The 21,756-nt window shown below is 35.5% G+C and overlaps 4 protein-coding genes across 8 annotated transcripts; 2 read left to right on the forward strand and 2 right to left on the reverse strand.

Moving 5' to 3' along the window:
- The first annotated feature begins 1,690 nt into the window (after positions 1-1,690).
- LOC140975067 (agamous-like MADS-box protein AGL11) lies at positions 1,691-5,750 on the forward strand. 3 transcript variants are annotated; one of them, XM_073438563.1, is made up of 9 exons: positions 1,691-1,851; positions 2,808-3,007; positions 4,012-4,093; positions 4,168-4,229; positions 4,425-4,524; positions 4,807-4,848; positions 4,982-5,023; positions 5,240-5,394; positions 5,521-5,750. In XM_073438563.1, the coding sequence occupies exons 2-9, from the start codon at positions 2,826-2,828 to the stop codon at positions 5,522-5,524; spliced, it is 669 nt and encodes a 222-aa protein (XP_073294664.1). In that variant the 5' UTR covers positions 1,691-1,851; positions 2,808-2,825; the 3' UTR covers positions 5,525-5,750. The 3 variants fall into 3 exon arrangements, with proteins under 3 accessions (XP_073294664.1, XP_073294667.1, XP_073294665.1); XM_073438566.1 differs by having other exon boundaries at positions 4,991-5,023; positions 5,521-5,732; XM_073438564.1 differs by having other exon boundaries at positions 1,694-1,852; positions 2,822-3,007; positions 5,521-5,732.
- A 35-nt stretch (positions 5,751-5,785) lies between these two features.
- On the reverse strand, positions 5,786-8,984 carry LOC140975065 (immune-associated nucleotide-binding protein 9). 3 transcript variants are annotated; one of them, XM_073438559.1, is made up of 6 exons: positions 8,874-8,984; positions 8,175-8,419; positions 7,631-7,908; positions 6,610-6,774; positions 6,396-6,530; positions 5,786-6,219 (listed from the first exon to the last, which is right to left on the reverse strand). In XM_073438559.1, the coding sequence occupies exons 2-6, from the start codon at positions 8,404-8,406 to the stop codon at positions 6,007-6,009; spliced, it is 1,023 nt and encodes a 340-aa protein (XP_073294660.1). In that variant the 5' UTR covers positions 8,407-8,419; positions 8,874-8,984; the 3' UTR covers positions 5,786-6,006. The 3 variants fall into 3 exon arrangements, with proteins under 3 accessions (XP_073294660.1, XP_073294661.1, XP_073294662.1); XM_073438560.1 differs by having other exon boundaries at positions 8,861-8,932; XM_073438561.1 differs by having other exon boundaries at positions 8,865-8,886.
- A 7,266-nt stretch (positions 8,985-16,250) lies between these two features.
- Positions 16,251-18,778, forward strand: LOC140975066 (uncharacterized). The gene is made up of 6 exons (XM_073438562.1): positions 16,251-16,649; positions 16,743-16,841; positions 16,998-17,039; positions 17,165-17,294; positions 18,276-18,377; positions 18,466-18,778. Exons 1-6 carry the CDS (start codon positions 16,416-16,418, stop codon positions 18,537-18,539), a joined length of 681 nt encoding a protein of 226 aa, XP_073294663.1. The 5' UTR covers positions 16,251-16,415; the 3' UTR covers positions 18,540-18,778.
- A 34-nt stretch (positions 18,779-18,812) lies between these two features.
- On the reverse strand, positions 18,813-20,848 carry LOC140975069 (MICOS complex subunit MIC10-like). Its single transcript, XM_073438568.1, has 3 exons — positions 20,623-20,848; positions 19,796-19,935; positions 18,813-19,092 (listed from the first exon to the last, which is right to left on the reverse strand). Exons 1-3 carry the CDS (start codon positions 20,759-20,761, stop codon positions 19,078-19,080), a joined length of 294 nt encoding a protein of 97 aa, XP_073294669.1. The 5' UTR covers positions 20,762-20,848; the 3' UTR covers positions 18,813-19,077.
- Positions 20,849-21,756: the final 908 nt, after the last annotated feature.

Consider the following 21,756-nt stretch of genomic DNA (forward strand, 5'->3'; position numbering starts at 1 on the left):
TATATATAGACACACACACACACACACACCTATTTTTTTTTAAAAAAAGTTAATATTTTTTAATTTCAATTTTTTCAGTCCATATTAAAAATAAAACAAATTTTTATCAGTTTATTTTTTATTTTTTTAGTCTCATGTTTAAAAATTAAAAATAAAAAACTCTCACAAATCATAATTCATTACTGTGTATTGGTTGGTTTAGTTAGTATGTTATGAAATTATGCAACTTTGAGATAAAAATTCAACGACTCTAAAATTATATAGAATATTTATTGGTGATTATTCGAGTTGCAATAATATTTTCTTATAATGTACATGAATTTTGGAGTTTGGATTTTTACCCTAAAAATATATTGTTGTAGATTTTTGGAATAATAATCAATTGGTTGAAATGTTTGATGATTATCGATGTACAATTATTATTGGGCTTGTTTTGTGATTTTTCTATTTATAATATCCGAAAATTGAATAAGTATGAAATCTGAAAAATAATTCTTTATTGTAAAATTTTTGGAATATTGAATTTTTCTAATTAAGTAACTCAGGAAATGAAGAAAATAAAAACTGTCAAGTTATTTTTAAACCAAAAAAACATATATCAACAAATAACTGACAAACATCAATTATATTATATGAGTTAACAATATATCGGTTTCAACCAAAATAACAGACCGAAATGAATTAATGTGAAAATTCAGTTCAATATTGAGGTGCAATAATTGTCCGTACTAAGTAGAGCAATCGAACTATGACGCTTGGGCTGCTGTGCGATTTAAAATATTTGAGTTGGACAATTACCATCAGCTATAACTTCTGATAAAGCGGCAAACGTTTAGCCCTACATTCTATTTATTCGGAAGTTCGGTTTAAATTTTTTTAAAATATAAATTAGTTCGGTTCGATTTCAGTTCTTAATACAAAATTTCGTTTAACTTAACAAACTAAATTTTATAAATAAAATTAATATTATTGAATTTTCTAATAAAGTTTATAATGATATAAATACTACAATATTTAATAAAATTTAATAGACAATAGTATTATACTTAAAAATATTTTTTAATAAATAAAATTTAAATTTATTAAATCCAATTTTTATATTGCATTTTTTATTTAAAATACGCTTATTTTTAAGAAAAAATTATAAAATTTCGGTCAATTGTGTTACTGGCCGAAATAATTGATTTTTTCGATTTGATTTGTTAGGCTTTCGTAGTAAAGTTCGGTCGTTTGATTTGTCGAAAAAAAAGAGTTTGGTCTTTTCGGTTTTAAAAAATTCCATTCGATTTTCACTAAACTTATTACTGTCTAACACAANATTATTACACCATACACATTCTGACAACATGTAATTCAAAAAGACAGCCAAACCCTATATAGTCTCCTTGTCGGATCCGAGCTCACCAAACCCTAATCCAAATTGATTTGCTGCAGCCACCCCCCCACCACAAGTGCGTAGATGGGTTTTATTCAATTAATCCAATTAATATTGAACTAATAATTAATGTATTTAAAGGGCAGTTCAAAAAAGCAAAGCCATTTCCACATTTGGTTAGAATTCTGCAAATAATCTCTAGCCCACAACACCACGCATGTTTCATTACTGGGAAAAATACCATTTGATGGTCGTTTTCATGGACAGCTCTCTCTCTCTCTCTCTCTCACGTATAATGTGTAATAGATGCATACTTGGAAAGAAAGAGTTCTCCATTAGGGCTGCGCGCGGCTGCCTGCGAATAATATGGTTCACTGAAGGTGGTTGAGTTCTTTGGACTTCGTGTAATCTTTAGAATATTGCATTCAAGTCGCTCGCCGGGAAATAGAAATAGAAATACTTTCCGAAGAAGCCAGGTTTGTGACATGAGCATAACGATCATCTTGGGACTCGGGGAGAAGAGATTAAATACTTTTTGCTATTTTTTCTCCCGCTCAGTTTCAGATGTTGTGGAGCTTTGGATGCACTTTTGCTAATTGAAAAAAAGGGTCGAAACCCACCAGATCGTCGTTCTTGTTTTCCTAGATTGAAAGTTTTTATCTATTCCCAAGAATCATGATATTTAAGATGCATGTTTGTTGTGTTATCAAAACCTTGTTTTCAAAAAGAAAAAAAATCAACTCTCAAACATTTTTTACCAAATTATGTGTAGATATTTCCTTAATAATATCATTTAATTTTCACTTCCGAAACCTTGAAGCTTAATTTCTCCTACACGAGTGTTTTGTTTCCAGATATTCTGCGTTTTTCTGGTTTTAAGTTTTTCGTTTTCCTTTTTTGTGAGATGTCGCTTGAAACTAAAGCTCTTTTTCCCACCATGGAGGATGTATTTAATTTTCCTCCAAACCCTTTTTCAATCTCATTTTGTTGATTTTTTTGGGTATGACACCCATATATATTACCAGTGTATCTTGGTCTCTTCCAAGAAATGCAATTTTTCTTCTTCTTCTTTTTGTTCTCTTAGCTGAAAATATGTAATTTTTTCAGCTGAGCGAGATCGAGTATACGACTTCGCCATTTTGTTTGGCTTATGTATATATATACCGTAATCCCCTTCAAGCTTTTTTGCATTTCCTCTCTTTTGATTTCAAGGATATCATCCAGCTTTGCTCAAGAAACCCTTCGCTTGAAAATTTATCCTCCTTTTGGTTCTCTATATCTTGTTGTTAAGTAGTACCCCTCCTAGCTTCTGTCTTTCCGGTTATGCAAGTACTAAAAACATGTCATTGTAACAAGTTATAACAAAAATTACATCTATAGTACTTTTGGTAGCAGATCGAGAATCAATTTTGTTATGAATAATGATGAGCAGGATTGGATATTAACAAATATGGGAAGAGGAAAGATCGAGATTAAGAGAATCGAGAATAACACGAATCGGCAGGTGACCTTCTGCAAACGGAGAAATGGTCTGCTGAAGAAAGCTTACGAGCTCTCGGTGCTGTGTGATGCAGAAATCGCACTCGTTGTATTCTCAACCCGTGGACGTGTCTACGAGTACTCCAGCAACAAGTATTAATTCATTTTTCTCTGTCTGTCTCCTTTGGTTTCTGATGAAATCTTGCAAATGTTGAGGGATCCCGGTAATTAAATTACTAATATGAATACTTTATATCGGTTGTTTTTGTACGTGCTCATATCATCTTAGACGTGTCTCTTTCAATTATTTTTTATAGGTTCAACCCTAATTTTTTCTCTCGCATATTGTTTTATAACATGGTATTATATTTATTCGACATAAATAATGTCGGATAAAATGTTTGGCATTTTTATAAAGTTTTGACATTAGATATATGGTACTATATATTCTAAATTTCACAATTATTTTTAAGTAAAATGATATTGATTTTGTGCACTATATAATGTTTACAGAGTATATCTGCCACATGACACGGACGGTACTATATATCAATCTGAGAAAAGAGTTGTGATTCTTTCATACTTTTGTTGTCTGAGACTCGCGGTTCAGATTGGACTGTGGGTTTCCATTTCCAGCTTTGTAAAGCTCCACAGTATCAAATTTTATGTTTTCCAAGTCCAGCACCGACAAATAAGACTGCGGAAATAGATAACTCCAAAAGGCAGAATAGGACCAGTTCCTCGGCTAATGGTGGATTTTTATTGATTTTTTTTTTAAAAAAAAAAAAGAGGGATAGAATTAGTTTACAATAATGATTTATGATTCTATGTAAAACAAGCATAAAATCATCGATTTCATATTTGATGAAAAGTTTTCTGGGATTTAGGATCGATGCGTTTCGATTTTACATTGTCGTTTAACCCGAATCTTGGTCCATGGCCTGGATTGTTCTTACATGTAGTAAGTAGCTAATCAAGGTTCCAAAGTTAATCAAATACACGATGGGATTCCATTTTTTCCCTTGATAATGTTTACAATGGTTTCAAACAAGAGACCTTCTCCAAGGAGGAGTATGTTGCAATATGAGACGATGGGAATCCAAATCATCATAGAAAAAGGTTGTTTTAAAGCTTTCACATTATGTATTCGCATGCAGCATCAGGGAAACAATCGAGAGGTTTAAAAAGACCACTGCCGACACTTCAAATGCATACACCGCTCAAGAGATCAATGCTCAAGTAAGCTCTCCAATGCCGCGATTCAGTCGCAGATTTCAACAACACAGTTAATTTTTTCTATATTCCATGTCTAGTTTTACCAACAAGAATCCAAGAAACTGCGCCAGCAGATACAGATGATCCAGAACTCCAACAGGTATATATCAGTACCTCGACTGAAACTAAATCATATCACACAAAATGAAAGAACCTTAATTTGTGGAACTAACTTATATTAAGATTTTATTTCTTCAAAAAAAAATGATTCAATTGGATGTTAAAATAATGGACTGAAAGAAACAGTGGTAACTTTTAACTGTGAAAACTTGATGTTTCTGTTGGTTTTTCACAGGCATATTATGGGCGACGGATTGTCCTCTTTAAATGTGAAGGAGATGAAGCAGCTAGAAACTAGGCTTGAGAGAAGCATCGCAAGAATCAGAGCAAAGAAGGTACATAACCATTCAGAGAGAAAGCTTACAAGCAAATTTGATCAAGTCTAACATAAATCATACATCTGACCATAAACAAGGAATAATTTGATACATTTGCATGTTTTTGCAATAGTCTAGTTTAGTGATTTTCAATTACAAAAAAGTTGATACCATGATGCTAAAATTACCTAAGTGACACTACGACATGGATTCCATAAGACAATGCTACACAAAAGAGTTTCCTAAACCTCATACCTCGACTTCTTACCAAGTTTTGACGTTACTGTCTCGTTTGAACAGCATGAACTGATACTTGCTGAGACCGAGAGCTTGCAGAAAAGGGTAATTTTTCTCAGTTTGAGTTCAAGATTATGATTGCTTGTCCAGCAGCTATACATGTTTTTTTCCTGCTATTTTTTTTTTTTGTTCTATGATGCTCAATAATTTCCATATGGAACCTGCCTTCTTCTGATAGGAAGTTCAGATGGAACAAGAAAATGCCTGTTTGAGAGCAAAGGTGAGTTCTCTTGACAAATAATGGTACTTTCTAATTAAGCGCCGTGAGCTTATGACACATTGAAAACTTCAGTTTAGATATAAGTAGAATAGCATAGTTGGATATGTCAACATGATTCATATGAACAACTGCCACCACCTAAAGAAACTAGTGATTAGTTTAATAATGATGAATGAATGCTTCAGTAAAACAAGAAGATGCTCTCTTGACTTTCAGATAGCAGAAAATGATAGGCTTCAGGAACTAAGCATGATGCCTTCTGGACAAGACTATGCGATCCAGGAATTTTTTGCCCACAACGGGCTGCAAATGAATATGATGGAGAACATGCCTGCCTACTCAGTTTCTGACAAGAAGACTCTTCATCTTGGGTACTCATGTCTTCGTTTGAATTTTTTTGATGAAAGTTTAATCCCATTTTAATACATTATTTGTCTACCTCTACTATTCAGTGAGTGATATTAGTTTTCTAACCTCTGTTACACCTGGTTTTGCAGGTAGTTGAATCCACTGAAGAATATTCAGTTGGAGTTGCTAAATAATAGAAATCAGAAGTCTTTTGCATTTCCTAGCGTTTAATGGACCATTTTCGCTGTTTAGGGAAAACTACTGTCTAAAATGTGTGATGTTTCAAGACATACAAGAAACATCTGTTTTTACTCAACATTTCCATGAATGATTCTCATCCAAAGGACAAGATAAAAGCAGATGATCCTTCTGTTTCAGGACCGAATGAATCAACATGACAAGGATAAGGCCGACTAATATTAAATGCAACGTCTCAATTCATCACATATAAGTTCAGAAGAAGCAACTGTACAAAGATGTAAAAGCCGAACATACGCTTATAATCAAATACAAGGAAAGTAGGAGTTTGATAAGAAAGTAGGAGTTATTGTACCATCATCATAATAAATTTAGCATATCTTAGTTTTCAAGCAAATCAGATCTTGCCAGTAATATAAATCAAACTTGACATCTTATTATAAAATGGTGCATCTTCCACTCTCAGCTTGCATTCGCAGGTCTTCAGTCTCCTTCCGAGCTCTCTCCAAGTGCTCCCTAAGCTTGGATATTTCATCATTTGATTTCATCTGAGCAGCTTGTGCCGTCGCTTCTGCATTCAGTCGAGCAGCTTGTTCCTCGGCCAATTGCCGCTCAAGCCTCTGAGTGGTCTCTCTGAGCTTTGACTCAACCTATGAAAGAACATCACCCAAAAAAGCGATATTGTCAATAAGTACCCATAAGAAATTTCACACAGTGTCACATAAAATACATCAGCAGATCTCCGCGAATGTCAATAACTGGAAAATGACGGCATGAGTGTACAGGTAGCAAGGGAAACATAATATAGGTGAAAAACAAGTAATACCATTTCGGTTATACGCTTTAGCTGCTCTTCATATGCCTTATTAAATTGCTCCTTCCATACAGATATCTCCTGCTTGGAATACCCCTCCAAGGAATTAACTTCAGCAGTTTGATCACGCAGTTTTGCAGACCCTTTCTGTTGAAGCAAACAAAATGTTAACAGGTACCACCAGTTACAATTTCCTTGAAGGAACAAACACCAACAAACCACTCACCTTCAGTTCTATAAATATCTCATCTGTATACGGTTTCCCACCATTTCTATCAACAACTGCAGTTACTAGGGAAATAAGTTGCCTGAGTTGTTCATTTTTCTTGGATTTATCTTTTGTCTTGTTATCAAAGAGAATGCGCCTGTCCCCACACATTGTAAGAGTTTCCTACTCAAGATCAGAAGTAACAAGAATTACAGAGAGATCATATGAAGTAAAAACACAGAAAAGGAGAAATGCATGCTTATCATCCCATGAAAAAGATTAAAATAAAGAATGCTTCAAACTAGTTACTTTTCATTTGGAAAAATAAATATATATAATGGGTACAAAAAGAGTAGCAGGCCTCTATTTATATCAAAGAACAATGATGACTGCATGAATACATAGATCAATGATAACATAATATTTACCAAAACGGATATTTGACAGAATATTCTGCGCTGATTATGAGCCAGAAGACAGGTGCAGTACCATATATGCTATTTATCGGTGCAAAATCTCCAACCCAGAATGTTTCAACAAACAAATCAGATGTCAAATAAATATAAAAAAAATAAAAATTCAATGTCATGTCAAAGAAGACCTACGTCTAAAATGATGGTTTCCTGCCATGGATGTGACTGTACTGAAAGGAAAGAATGGTATAACTGAATCCATAATCATCTTTTACAAACAAATAGTAAGAAGTGCAAATAAAACAAGTCTCATGCTTTTCCCTTCAACAAATAAATATATCATAAGATTTTTAGGATGAGAACAATATTTGAAACTTGTTTAAGGAGAAGGCTAGGACCAAAGCATTCATGATTGTTCTACTCTAGTACTTTCTCCTTACAAACGTTTATTTCTTCATAATCAATTAAAAGACTAAAAGAGTTTTTCAAATAATAATTCCATTAAAAAAGGGAGGATTTAGTAAACTTTCAGCCCATGTAAAAAATTTGAGAAGAATTAATTTGATAACTCGACATATGTAAAGAGCAATGCGTAATATTTGGTAGATTTGATCGCCATGTTCTACCTTCAAAGGCTCAGGGCAATCACGACCCAAATAATCATCCAAAGTTTCATCATCTTCATCAAGGTCATCTCCACCGGTGAAAACGATAATCATGTAGTCGCTAATTTTGCTGCCAAAAAATTTCCGCAAGCTTTCAATGGCAGCTTCTTCTTCTCTGGAAAAGCGAGATCTGACTGACAGGACAACAAGAACAGCATGTATACCATCTTTTGCCATATTGATACATTTAACAATTTCCTTCCCAACGAATTCAGGTTCAGCAGAGAAATCAAATAATCCTGGAAATGCAATGAATTTAAATCCAGGTTAGTCAAAGTATAGCGAAGTATTAAAAGTGTGGTCCATGGCACTTGGTTTTCTAGGCCATTCCCATGGAAACAGTCGTCTCACTTTGTATGACTAAAATTTGCCATATTTTAGTCTTGCAGTAAATATCTTCAAGCTTCCAAATTATCTTTCACTGTCCCGATATTTTTTTCTCCAAAAAGGTTGGTATATTCTCGTTTACAAAGGGTTATTAAATAGACTGAAAAAATCATGTTACCAGGCGTGTCTATCACATTGAGAATGGATCCATCTTCTAGAAAGGTCCTCTGAAGCTCACATGTACTTGTAACACCTGCAGAGCTAGTCATCGACTTGAATGACTTTCTTCCGAGAATACTATTGCCTGTGGCACTCTTTCCATTACCAGTGCGTCCAACCAGTACTACAGTTCGAACTTCACTTGATGGTGAAGTGAACTCCCAATCATCATCGGTTGTACTTCCCCCCATTCGATGGAATCAACTAAGGTCATCACAGATGAAGACATAGTTATAACTTAAACAAGTTAAATAGCAAAGACAAAAGAACCGGGAATAACCGGATTACTTATGTTTAATCGTCGCATAAACAAAACGATATGAACTCCCAAAAGTCTGTCATAAAGAACAATATGCAAATCCTATTAGTTAACTCTCGCGGTGACAAATATCACATTCACCCATCTATACATACAGAAAACACATAATCAAACAGAAGATGGCCCTAAAGTTCAAAACCCTTGTTACCCAATTGGAAGAAAAACTAAAACTTTTCCAATAATTCATCGCCAAAACACAAAACATAAGTTAAATCGAGTTGAAATTTCAGAAAAAACACAAAAAAAAAACATCGATGGCATCATCGGAAAGGCAGATAATACAGACATCAAGTAGCATAAATCATATTATGTAAAAAGAAGAAAACTGACATCGATTACTGAATCCGAGCTTCGCGGTTGAATGGGAAGAAATGCGAAAGGTCGGGATTGGATGACTTCGTATGCAAGAATTTTGTCTCTTGAGATTGACATATGATGATTAGATTAATCGGATCAGGAGGAGTGGGCCCCACACAAAAGAAGATCTTTATGTCTGAAAATGGGCCTGACGGGTTAAAAATTCAAAAATGGGTTCAGAATCTATACAAATGGATCGAGATATTTCAACTCATACGATTTGGATTAGGATTCAATAAAAATTATACTATTTTTTTAGAAAAATTCTGAATTTGCATTGTTAGAGGTATATTTAAGTAAGTTGGAAATCATATTATATAAATTGTGATGAATGTGTTATTTCACAACAACTTACTTATCAAGTTCAGTTTGTTAATCGACAAGCGAATGTAGTGACTCACACACTTGTTAGAATTATCGCTTTAGCCAATGACTCAATCAAAGGAATAATTGGAACAAAAGTATCGAACTTCTTAATAACATTATTGATTAAAAATGAATTTTCTAGAATTTGACTCCGAACCACTGAAAGATGCATTTTCACATTTGAAAGATAGCCCAAAAATTCAAGGGATGAAACCACAGCAAAAAATTTCATTGCCAAAAAGTTACAAGGTAACATTCCATTTATTCATAAAATGAGACGTCTCTTTTGAAGCCAAAATAGATTTTATTTGATACCTAACATAATGCATGCAAGATTCCTAATTCTTATGTTAGTTTTTGTGTTTATTAATAACAATCTTGTTTTTATTTGTAATGTTTTTTTTCCCATTGTTATAATTACTATACTTTGATTCAACAATATAATAAATATTAGTTACACCAATACATGAATTTTAAATCTTTTTTTTCATAAAACATACCAAATTAATTAAAAATACCAAGAACAAAGCTATTGTTCAAACATATATGGTGTGCTTGATACATATGATGAGATAATTAAATTATTAATAAATGGTTGATAAGGAGAGATATATAATGTAATATGATAATTTTATTATGTTTTTTTTTGTGATTTTTAAAAGTGGAATGAGTTTGATATTTATTGGACTTTGGACCAAAATACCTTCACTTGTACCTCCAACATATCTCACTTGTCGGCCGTATGCATTATTGTGGTAGGGACAAATGCATGCATCAAAGAATTCAACAAAATGCAGCCGAGAATTCTGATTTGGTTTGCTTTGTTGAAAAATGAAGAGAACGTGTTTTTTGAAAACGCGTTCCACAGTGATCAGGGAGCTCTATTTATAGAGCTCCCCTTCCTCATTTTAAATCATCCCTTCTTCGAGTTTTCTATCATCTTATAATATTCTATAATATTTGTGAGGTGTTTGTTCTCCTGTATTAAGAGAGTGTGTGTTCTCTTTGGAAACACAGTGAGTGAGTTGTACACCACAAAATATTATAGTGGAAATTCTTTTCATCTTGCCCGTGGTTTTTACCCTAATAATTTTTAGGGGTTTTCCACGTAAATCTCGGTGTCCAATTTATTCTTTATTTTTGGGTTTTATTATCTCAAATTACCGCAAGTGGGACCAACAAGTGGTACCAGAGCATTGGTTTAAAATTTCTTAAATTCTGAGTATTCTCTGTGGTTGCAGCCTAGACTGATCTTCCACATCAGAAAAGATTTTTTTGAGATTTTTTATTTAAGGCGGGATTATTTTGTCCAGTCTACTAAAATTGTTGTAGACATAATGACGGGAAGGTACGAGATAGCAAAGTTCAACGGAAGCAATTTTATGCTGTGGAAAATAAAGATACAAGTAGTTTTAAGAAAGGAGAATTGCGTGGCGGCTATTGGAGATAGACCGGTGGAGATTATGGATGATGGAAAGTGGAATGTGATGAATGACAATGATGTTGCCAATTTACACTTGGCTATAGCAGACGAAGTATTGTCAAGTATCTCTGAGATAAAAACAGCAAAAGTTATCTAGGATACTCTGACAAAGATGTACGAGGTCAAGTCGCTACACAACATGATTTTCCTAAAGAGAAGGCTTTATACTCTTCGGATGGCGGAATCCTCATCGATGACCGACCATATCAACACAATAAATACTCTATTTGCCCAACTCACTTCCATGGGGCATAAAATAGGGGAAAATGAACGTGCAGAGCTTCTACTTCAAAGTCTACCATATTCATATAATCAACTTATCATCAACATAACCAACAATATTCTTATGGGCTTTCTAAGATTCGACGATGTCTTAACTGCGGTTCTCGGAGAAGAAAGCCGGCGCAAGAATAAGGAAGCTAGGTTGGTAACCTCGAAGCAGGCAGAGGCCTTACCGATGATAAGAGGAAGATTCATGGACCGTGACTCCAGTGGGAGCCAAAGACGAAGTAGATCAAAGTCGAGAAGTAAGAAGAAAAATATTTACTGCTTTAAATATGGCGGTAAAGGGCACTTCAAGAAAGAGTGTACGAGTATCGAGAAGAGTTCTCAAGGAAATGTGGCCAGTACTTCAGGCAGTGGTGAAATATTATTCAGCGAAGCAGCAACAGTTGCAGAAGGCAGACACAAATTTTGTGACACATGGATTATGGATTCAGGAGCGACGTGGCACATGACGTCTCGGAGAGAATGGTTTGATCATTATGAACCAGTCTCAGGAGGATCTGTATTCATGGGAAATGATCATGCCTTGGAAATCGCTGGGGTCGGTACTATCAAAATTAAAATGTTTGATGGCACCATTCGCACCATACATGAGGTACGACATGTGAAAGGACTGACGAAAAATCTTTTGTCCTTGGGGCAATTGGATGACATCGGGTGCAAAACTCGTATCGAGAACGAGATCATGAAAATTGTGAAAGGTGCGCTTGTGGTTATGAAGGCGGAAAAGGTTGCTGTAAATCTGTATGTACTTTTGAGAGAAACAAACAAGGAGGCAGAACTAGCTGTTGCATCAAATGGTTCAGGAGAAGAATTAACAGTGTTATGGCATAGAAAGCTCGAGCATATGTCAGATNTCGGAGAGAATGGTTTGATCATTATGAACCAGTCTCAGGAGGATCTGTATTCATGGGAAATGATCATGCCTTGGAAATCGCTGGGGTCGGTACTATCAAAATTAAAATGTTTGATGGCACCATTCGCACCATACATGAGGTACGACATGTGAAAGGACTGACGAAAAATCTTTTGTCCTTGGGGCAATTGGATGACATCGGGTGCAAAACTCGTATCGAGAACGAGATCATGAAAATTGTGAAAGGTGCGCTTGTGGTTATGAAGGCGGAAAAGGTTGCTGTAAATCTGTATGTACTTTTGAGAGAAACAAACAAGGAGGCAGAACTAGCTGTTGCATCAAATGGTTCAGGAGAAGAATTAACAGTGTTATGGCATAGAAAGCTCGAGCATATGTCAGATCGGGGGTTGAAAATTCTCTCAGAACAGAAGCTGTTGCCGGGACTTACAAAAGTATCACTATCTNAAATCTTTTGTCCTTGGGGCAATTGGATGACATCGGGTGCAAAACTCGTATCGAGAACGGGATCATGAAAATTGTGAAAGGTGCGCTTGTGGTTATGAAGGCGGAAAAAGTTGCTGTAAATCTGTATGTACTTTTGAGAGAAACACACAAGGAGGCAGAACTAGCTGTTGCATCAAATGGTTCAGGAGAAGAATTAACAGTGTTATGGCATAGAAAGCTCGGGCATATGTCAGAACGGGGGTTGAAAATTCTCTTAGAACAGAAGCTGTTGCCGGGACTTACAAAAGTATCACTACCTTTTTGTGAGCATTGTGTTACCAGTAAACAACACAGATTAAAGTTTGGCACTTCTACTGCCAGGAGCAAAAGCATATTAGAGCTGATTCATTCGGATGTTTGGCAAGCACCGGTTGTATCCCTAGGAGGAGCGAGATACTTTGTCTCGTTCATTGATGATTTCTCTAGGAGATATTGGGTATATCCAATCAAGAAGAAATCAGATGTTTTCCAGATCTTCAAAGATTTCAAAGCGCTGGTTGAACTTGATTCAGAAAAGAAAATCAAGTGTCTAAGGACTGACAATAGAAGAGAATATACCAGTGACGAGTTTGATGCATATTGTCAACATGAAGGCATCAAAAGACAGTTCAGAACGGCTTACACACCTCAACAGAATGGAGTGGCGGAGCGGATGAACAGGACCTTGTTGGACAGAACAAGAGCTATGTTGAGGACTGCATGTCTAGAAAAGTAATTTTGGGCAGAAGCAGTCAAAACCGCTTGTTATATTATCAATCGTTCTCCTTCAGTGGCGATTGATCTGAAGACTCTGATGGAGATGTGGACTGGGAAGCCGACAGATTATTCTCATTTGCATACATTTGGAAGTCCTGTGTACGTTCTGTATAATGAGCAAGAAAGATAGAAGTTGGATTCGAAATCCAGAAAATGTATCTTCTTGGGTTTTGCTGATGGAGTAAAGGGGTTTCGCTTGTGAGATCCTACTGTTCACAAGCTTGTCATCAGCAGGGATGTTATCTTTGAGAAAGATAAAGTAAAGGGAGACAAAGTCATACTGAATTCAGAAACTACTATATTTCAGGTGAAAAATAAGACGGACGAAGGTCAAATTTCTTGTGAAGCAGTACCAGAGCACGAAGAACAAGAACAGATTGAGTCAGAAGTTTCCAATGTGAGGCAGTCAACTCGAGACAGAAGACCACCAGGTTGGCTTTCAGATTATGTCACTGAAAGCAACATTGCATGTTGTCTATTATCAGAGGATAGTGAGTCATCGAGTTTCCACGAGGCTACTCAAAGCTCGGATGTATCCTTGTGGATGATAGCAATGCAAGAAGAGTTGGAGGCATTAGACATGAATAAAACTTGGGATCTTGTTACACTACCACGAGGAAGGAAAGCCATTGGAAACAGATGGGTCTATAAGATCAAGCGTGATGGCAATAACCAAGTGGAGCGATATCGTGCTCGATTGGTCGTAAAATGGTATGCTCAGAAAGAAGGCATTGACTTCAATGAGATATTTTCTCCTGTGGTTCGGCTTACAACAGTCAGAATAGTGTTGGCATTGTGTGCGGTGTTTGACCTACATCTAGAACAGCTAGATGTGAAAACGGCGTGTCTTCATGGAGATCTTGAAGAAGAAATCTATATGCTCCAGCCAGAAGGTTTTGCGGAAAAAGGCAAAGAGAACTTGGTTTGCAGGTTGAACAAATCTCTGTACGGTCTCAAACAGGCGCCGAGGTGTTGGTACAATAGATTTGATTCCTATATCATGAGCCTCGGATACAACATATTAAGTGCATACCCTTGTATATATTTCAAGAGGTCTGGTGATGATTATATCATTTTGCTATTGTATGTGGACGACATGTTGGTAGAAGGCCCCAACAAAGATCATGTCTAAGGATTGAAGGCACAGTTGGCTAGGGAATTTGATATGAAGGACTTGGGACCAGCAAACAAGATTTTAGGGATGCAAGTTCACCGAGACAGAAGTAACAGAAAGATTTGGCTTTCCCAGAAAAATTATTTGAAGAAAATCTTGCAACGCTTCAACATGCAAGATAGTAAGCCAATTTCGACCCCTCTTCCTGTTAACTTCAAGTTATTCTCAGATATGTTTCCTAGCAGTGAAGCAGAGAGGATGGAGATGTCTCGAGTACCATATGCATCAGCAGTGGGAAGTTTGATATTCGCCATGATCTGTACAAGATCGGACATTGCTCAAGCAGTGGGAGCAGTTAGTCGGTATATGGTGAATCCTGGACGAGAGCATTGGAGCACTGTTAAGAGGATCCTTCGATACATTAAGGGTACATCGAATGCTGCATTATGTTATGGAGGATCGGATTCTACACTCAGGGGCTATGTCGATTCAGATTATGCAAGTGATCCTGATAAGAGGAAATCTACAACTGGTTATGTGTTTACACTTGCTGGGAGAGCAGTAAGCTGGGTTTCAAAAATGCAGACATTTGTGGCGTTATCTACAATAGAGGCAGAATATATGGCAACTACTCAAGCTTGCAAGGAGACAATATGGATTAAAAGGTTATTGGAGGATCGAGCACAAACAAGAGAAAGTATCTTTGTTTTGTGACAGTCAGAGTGCCTTGCACATCGCAAAAAATCCAANAATAGAGGCAGAATATATGGCAACTACTCAAGCTTGCAAGGAGACAATATGGATTAAAAGGTTATTGGAGGATCGAGCACAAACAAGAGAAAGTATCTTTGTTTTGTGACAGTCAGAGTGCCTTGCACATTGCAAAAAATCCAGCCTTTCATTCCAGGACAAAACACATTGGAGTTCAATTTCACTTTGTGCGAGAAGTAGTAGAAGAAGGAAGCGTGGATATGCAGAAGATCCATACAAAGGATAACATAGCTGATTTTCTGACAAAGCCAGTGAACACTGATAAGTTTGAGTGGTGTAGATCCTCAAGTGGTCTAGCAGAGACATAAGCAGCAAGGAATTGCAAGATTGAAAGAATGTGTGGAGATGTGTTTGATTCTCAATCAAATCTCCAAGTGGGAGAAATGTCAGCAGTATACATTATTGTGGTAGGGACAAATGCATGCATCAAAGAATTCAACAAAATGCAGCGGAGAATTCTGATTTAGTTTGTTTTGTTGAAAAATGAAGAGAACGTGTTTTTTGAAAACGCGTTCCACAGTGATCAGGGGCTCTATTTAATAGAGCTCCCCTCCCTCATTTCAAATCATCCTTTCTTCGAGTTTTCTCTCATCTTATAACATTCTATAATATTTGTGAGGTGTTTGTTCTCCTGTATTAAGAGAGTCGGTGTTCTCTTTGGAAACACAGTGAGTGCGTTGTACACCACAAAATATTATAGTGGAAATTCTTTTCATCTTTTCCGTGGTTTTTACCCTAATAATTTTTAGGGGTTTTCCACGTAAATCTCGGTATCCAGTTTATTCTTTATTTTCGGGTTTTATTATCTCAAATTACCGCAAGTGAGACCAACATCACTTACCTTCTGTTTTTTAAATTATATAAAGTTAGGGTAAACAACGTGATAATGATATGATGATAATATTGTAATTTTGATCGATCAAGAAAGAAATTTTTGGTGTCATTTTTAGAAAATTGAAATGATTAAATTTTACTAAAATAGTTTCATTAGCTCCCGAGATCATGTGTATTGATCCAGCGAAGACTTTGGTTCGGTTCGATCCGATTTTATTAAAAAAAACCAAAAATCATAAATCGTAACGAATGACGTTTGTTGGAAAAATTTTCCGGCCACAAAATATATATATATTTTTATATATAATGAATCTACCAAATGCACGTGCTACTTTTAGCCAATTTTTTTGGTTTGCCATTCTTCACGCGTAGAGAGTATCAGCTACCCGTCGGTTAAGACCATTTCATTCGAATCTTTGGTTGACGCGTCGATCTATCTATATACGCACGTATATATACAATATAATTGTGAATTTTTTTATGGCGTGGCAAAAGTAAAGAGACTAGCAGGAAGAGGAAGAGGAAGAGGGAAAGAAATTTGTGTTCTTTGGTGAAATGGGCAGCGAAGGAGGCGGCCTTCATGGCAAGAGGAAGCTCCGATTGTTATGCCTTCATGGGTTTCGAACCAGCGGCGAAATAATCAGGAAACAGGTCACCGGAAAGTGGCCGGAACAGGTGCTGGAAAATTTGGATCTTGTTTGTGTGGATGCCCCCTTTCCCTGCCAGGGGAAATCTGACGTTGAAGGGATATTTGATCCTCCGTATTTTGAGTGGTTCCAGTTCAATAAGGTCTGTTTTTTGAGTAATTTTTTTTAGGCTTTTCTGATGCTGTTTCACTTGGGTTTTGGATTATCAATTGTTTTTTTTTGTCTGAAATTTCAGGAGTTTTCAGAATATCAGAATTTTGATGAGTGTCTTGCTTATATAGAGGAATGCATGATTAAACATGGACCTTTTGACGGTCTTCTTGGTTTCTCGCAGGTATCTTTACTTCTATTAATCTCTAGTATCTTCATCTTCTCATGTTTCGGGTAAAGATGAAAAATATTGGTAAACTGAAGTAATATGTCAATATGATCTTGTGTATTGAACTTGTTGGCTTAATGGCACCATTTGATTTGGTTTTAAACAATTCAGGGAGCAATTTTATCAGCTGCATTGCCTGGATTACAAGCTAATGTAAGTAAATTTTCCCCGTCTTAGGCCACGTTTCATACCTTGATTTGTTCAGGAGAATTGGTGGGATAAAGAAGAATATTGTTTTTTTATTTAATTTGCTGGTATGAACTGATATTGGTTTGCAGGGTGTTTGTCTTACAAAGGTACCGAAGATAAAATTTGTGGTAATAATTGGGGGAGCTAAGTTCAGGAATCCGTCAGTGGTTGAAAAGGCATATTCATCACTAATCCAATGCCCATCTGTTCACTTCTTAGGTAATTCAATATAATTCTCTGTCTTCTTGCATGTTGCTGAGTATTCTTTTCTGGCTTTGGATGATTTTGCTACGGAACAAGTCAAATATTAAATGTGAACTTTTCTGTAGTTGGCTTCCTTGCCTGTCAAAATATTCTTGGTTCTTTATAGATAATCGACATGTGAAGATTTGTGATATCACTATCTTAAAGATATTAGACTTTGGAAGCTTTGCCTTTTTTGAAGTTCAATCCTTCGAACTTCTCCAGCTTTTCTCCATGATTAGCTGATATGGACACGAAAGGGATTGGGGTTTGTGAGATGGAACTGATGTTGCTTGAATCAGAAGTCACTTCTAAAACACAAAACCAATAATTAATATTTGATCCCTGTTAGTATGAATTTATTCTAAGATTGTTGGATCATGGATGTAACTTTACAAAGTTACAGCAACTAAATATCAAACAAAACTTTGAAATAATATGTTTATGGTAGAGTAAACTTTGAGATAGAGTCCGACACATAGCCAGTAGAGTCTGCACTCTTAACGGTTCCACCAGCATAGACCAGTGGTCAATTTGTGCTCGAATGGTCGGAAACAGCTTGATTAGACGAATTCTAGCACAATCTCATCTACATGGTGACGAGTTGTTTCGTCTTGAGATTTTGGGGTTAAAATCAGAAAGGAATTCTGGGGGACTTCTAACTTTGTTTTAGATATCTACCGGTGGACAGAGCAGGCAGATAATGATAAAATGAGAAATTCTAGTGCTTTTTTGAATGAAGTAAATATTTTAAATTCAAGGATTTTAACGAATTCCATTTCTTTAAGCCTCCTACGAGTGACTCATCGACGATTTTAATGCTACTTATCTAAGCCTGAAGCCAAACCATTTGACATAGAAAAATTTTAGTATGGTGTGCATCAGCTGAAAATTATCAGGCCTCGGTGTGCTGCTTGTAAGGAAATTTACAGTATGTTTGATTTCCATTTAAATCAGGGGAAACAGATTTCTTGAAGCCACATGGGACCGAGCTCCTGGAGTCCTTTGTCGAACCCGTGGTGATCCACCATCCAAAGGGCCACACAATACCAAGATTTGGTAATAATTCTTACTTCTTGTTTCCTGGTAATCGAAACATGAAGATTGTTTTTTTCTGATGACCAAAATAATTATTTTTACTTTCTAGATGAGAAAGGTCTGGAGAGCATGCTAAAGTTCCTCGAAACCATGCAGATTGAAGTCGAAGATGGAGGAAAATAAGAAAAATATTTGGTACAGAACTCAGCAAACATAAATGCAAGTTTACAAGGATTTGTTAAATTTGAAAGAATCGCAACAGATTTAGTCCAAAGTACGATTGCGAGTGATAATAGCATTTATTCAATATTGGAATCTTTGGCATTGTTTCGAACTTGCATTTCTCCCTCATCTTGGGTCTCGGGGAGAGGTTTATGCCACTTAATACGACATTTATTCAATAAATAAATGAATCTTGTCGTTATTTTTCTAAAAGGATAGACATTCGCACAAATATTTTGAGTACGTATGTAAGCAACTCCATTGTCTAACATAAGATACCGAAAGAGAGGCATCCACTTATATTTTCACCATTATTGCAACCACAAAGCCATAGACAAACATCGGTCTCCTTGTGCCAAAACAATTATTATCTTCCACCTTTTTCCTATTCCACTCCACTGGTATAGAATGCAAAAGATAGAGATTGAATTCTTTGTGATCAAAAGTTATGAGAGAACAAATGCTCTAAAAATGGAAATTTTGCCAATAAATAATGTCTTCACTCTTCACCAGCCTGCAATATATAAAAAAATGCAAATTCTTTACCACACATTGCTTGCTTCTGAAGATGGAAAATGAATAAATAAAGACAAGTTTGAGCTATAAAAGCATGTGATGGAAAAAAAAACTACGATAGGAGAGCAATATACATTCGAACAACAGCAGCGGGATAATATAAAAACAAAATACAAGCACAAAGTTAAAAGATTCAGGATCAACTGATGATTTAAACACCACTTCTCAGGTGGGACGGCGATTAAGGCGAGTCATATCTCTACCGCCAATCACCACATAATTTGAAGCTGGGAGGTTGTTATTTCACATAGCCAAAAAAATATCATTCCGATAAACAAATTACATTACATCCTCACTAGTTGGACACTTAAGACAAAGCTCTGAAGCGAATTTACCCATCCTAGGTAAGCACACACATACCTACAAGACTAATATACAGTCCACACTTGTTAAAACTCGAGAATTATGTTATCAAAAATAAGGTTGACAACGTTCTTTATCACTTAACCTGCAATGTGAGGGTTCCACTCTCCTATGGAACTAATCAATGCAACCTCTACCTATCAAACTTTGATGTACCATAGAAACCTCTATATGAGATCCATATCACCGTGTGCCAATTTGCACCAACTTAACCCCATTCTCCCCCTTACCTAAACAAAAGAGAAACAGCTGAACAGCAACAATAAGAACATACTCACCTTTGCAGGGGAGGTGTCAGAAATGCCGGGAGTAAATTTCACAGGAGACTTATACAATTTCTGAGAGCACTCTGAGTATGCAGAACCAACCCCCACTCCAGCACCGAAAGCTACAGATACCCAGCGCGTTACAGGACTACCTGATACAAAATTCAAAACGATAGATCACTCAAATGCATTGATAGGACAGAAGAACCTCAATAAAATTAATATGTTCAATTCGAAATCGCCCAATATTTGTATTGGCTACCAATTCTCTAACTAAAGTCTCATTTACCAAAACTTCAAATAGCACAGCAGGAAGTATCCCGAACCCGAAGCCAAGGTCTAGAAGATCACCACATCACAAGTTTAACTCCATACATTGTGCATACATGGTGAAGGAAATACTTTCAAAGTCAGACACAAGAAAGGGGAAGACGCTTCTATAATCCACATCATGTAACAGAAAAAAATAACCAACTCCAGTTCCTTTCAAAAGCTGAAAAAAATCACAAACAAAATTAACAAGAAAAGAAAAGAGACTGGCATCTTGGAAAAACACTCACAGTTAAAAGATGTTGTCCCTACGGCTTTCATTTCAAGGCACTGATTGACACAATTTCAGTCAACCCCACATTCCCCATCTACTTCTACAGCAATTTAGACATTAATGAAACGTGGTTAAAAAAAAAAAAAACATACCTCCCCAAAGAATACGATCCATCCACCCGACACAGGAAAACGAAAATTCGATAAATTCTAAGCTTGAAAACGTAAAGACATCAAAATCCATGAATCGAGATTAAAAAAATTTAAATAAATATCGGAAAAGATAAAACACTCACGAAAGAGAAGAAGCCCGGTAAAAGCACCAGCGAGTGAAGAGCAAACACAGCGACGAACGCCCAAATCAATGCAGGCATCCCACTTGGCATTCAAATCGTACCGTGCTCCTGGAATCTCACCTTTGATATCTTCCGCCATACCGAAAAATCCTACGTTGATTCGATTTTGAAGCTCAATCGCTTGTCCACAAGGAATTTCTTGAATTTTTAGAGGGCTTTATTTTTGGGTGAGTAACTAATGGTGGAGTTGAATATGAAAAAAATATATATTAAAATTCAAGTTTATAGTTGATACTTAAATTATCAAATAAAATAATTTGGATCAAATTCGTTAATTTTAAATGAGAATAACATTGCAAATTCTCAAGAGAACGATATTTCTTACATAGAGAATATATTATGTTGTAAGCTAAAAATTACTAATAGGCATAATTTGGTATACATGATAAGATAAACATGTAATATATAATATAAAGATAAGTTAATGATAAATAATATATAGGATATTATATTTAATGTTTTGTATGATTTTAATAAGAGTGATTAAATTTATATATTAGATTGTAATGACAAAATTAATATTATTATAATAAATTTTATAATTTCAAAATTGTTGCTTGAGTTCATATTTCTTATATTTATAAATTGAAGGCAATTAAGTCATTTGTAGTGTATTTTATCATTAAATTAAAATTATCATACCTAATTGAAATGATATTTTATCCTTTTATAAAATTATTTATCACGGGCCCATGATATTATCATGAGCTTTTTTAAAAAAGTACCAAATGTGAGATCATGGGCTTTTTAAAAAAATACCAAATGTGGGATAAAGAGGATTATTTATCAATCCATTTCTCATCCAGTGTACCAAACTATGCTTACTGTCTATATAATGAAGTTATTCATTAATTTATTTCTTAATTGATAATATAATGAATCAATTCAATATTTATCATGACGTGGTTGATCGAAAAAATAATAATAATTTTGCTGAGCTTTTAACTTTTAGAAAGTTAACATAATGAGTCAATTCAATTTTTACATAATTAATCAATTTTTTTTTTTATTTTTTGAAAAACTTTATGTTTATTATTGCTACCCACTAAAATTGAAACACAAAATGAACCAAGT

Source organism: Primulina huaijiensis, chromosome 4 (assembly GCF_012295235.1).
Source record: "Primulina huaijiensis isolate GDHJ02 chromosome 4, ASM1229523v2, whole genome shotgun sequence".
In the NCBI taxonomy this organism is placed as follows: Eukaryota; Viridiplantae; Streptophyta; class Magnoliopsida; order Lamiales; family Gesneriaceae; genus Primulina; species Primulina huaijiensis.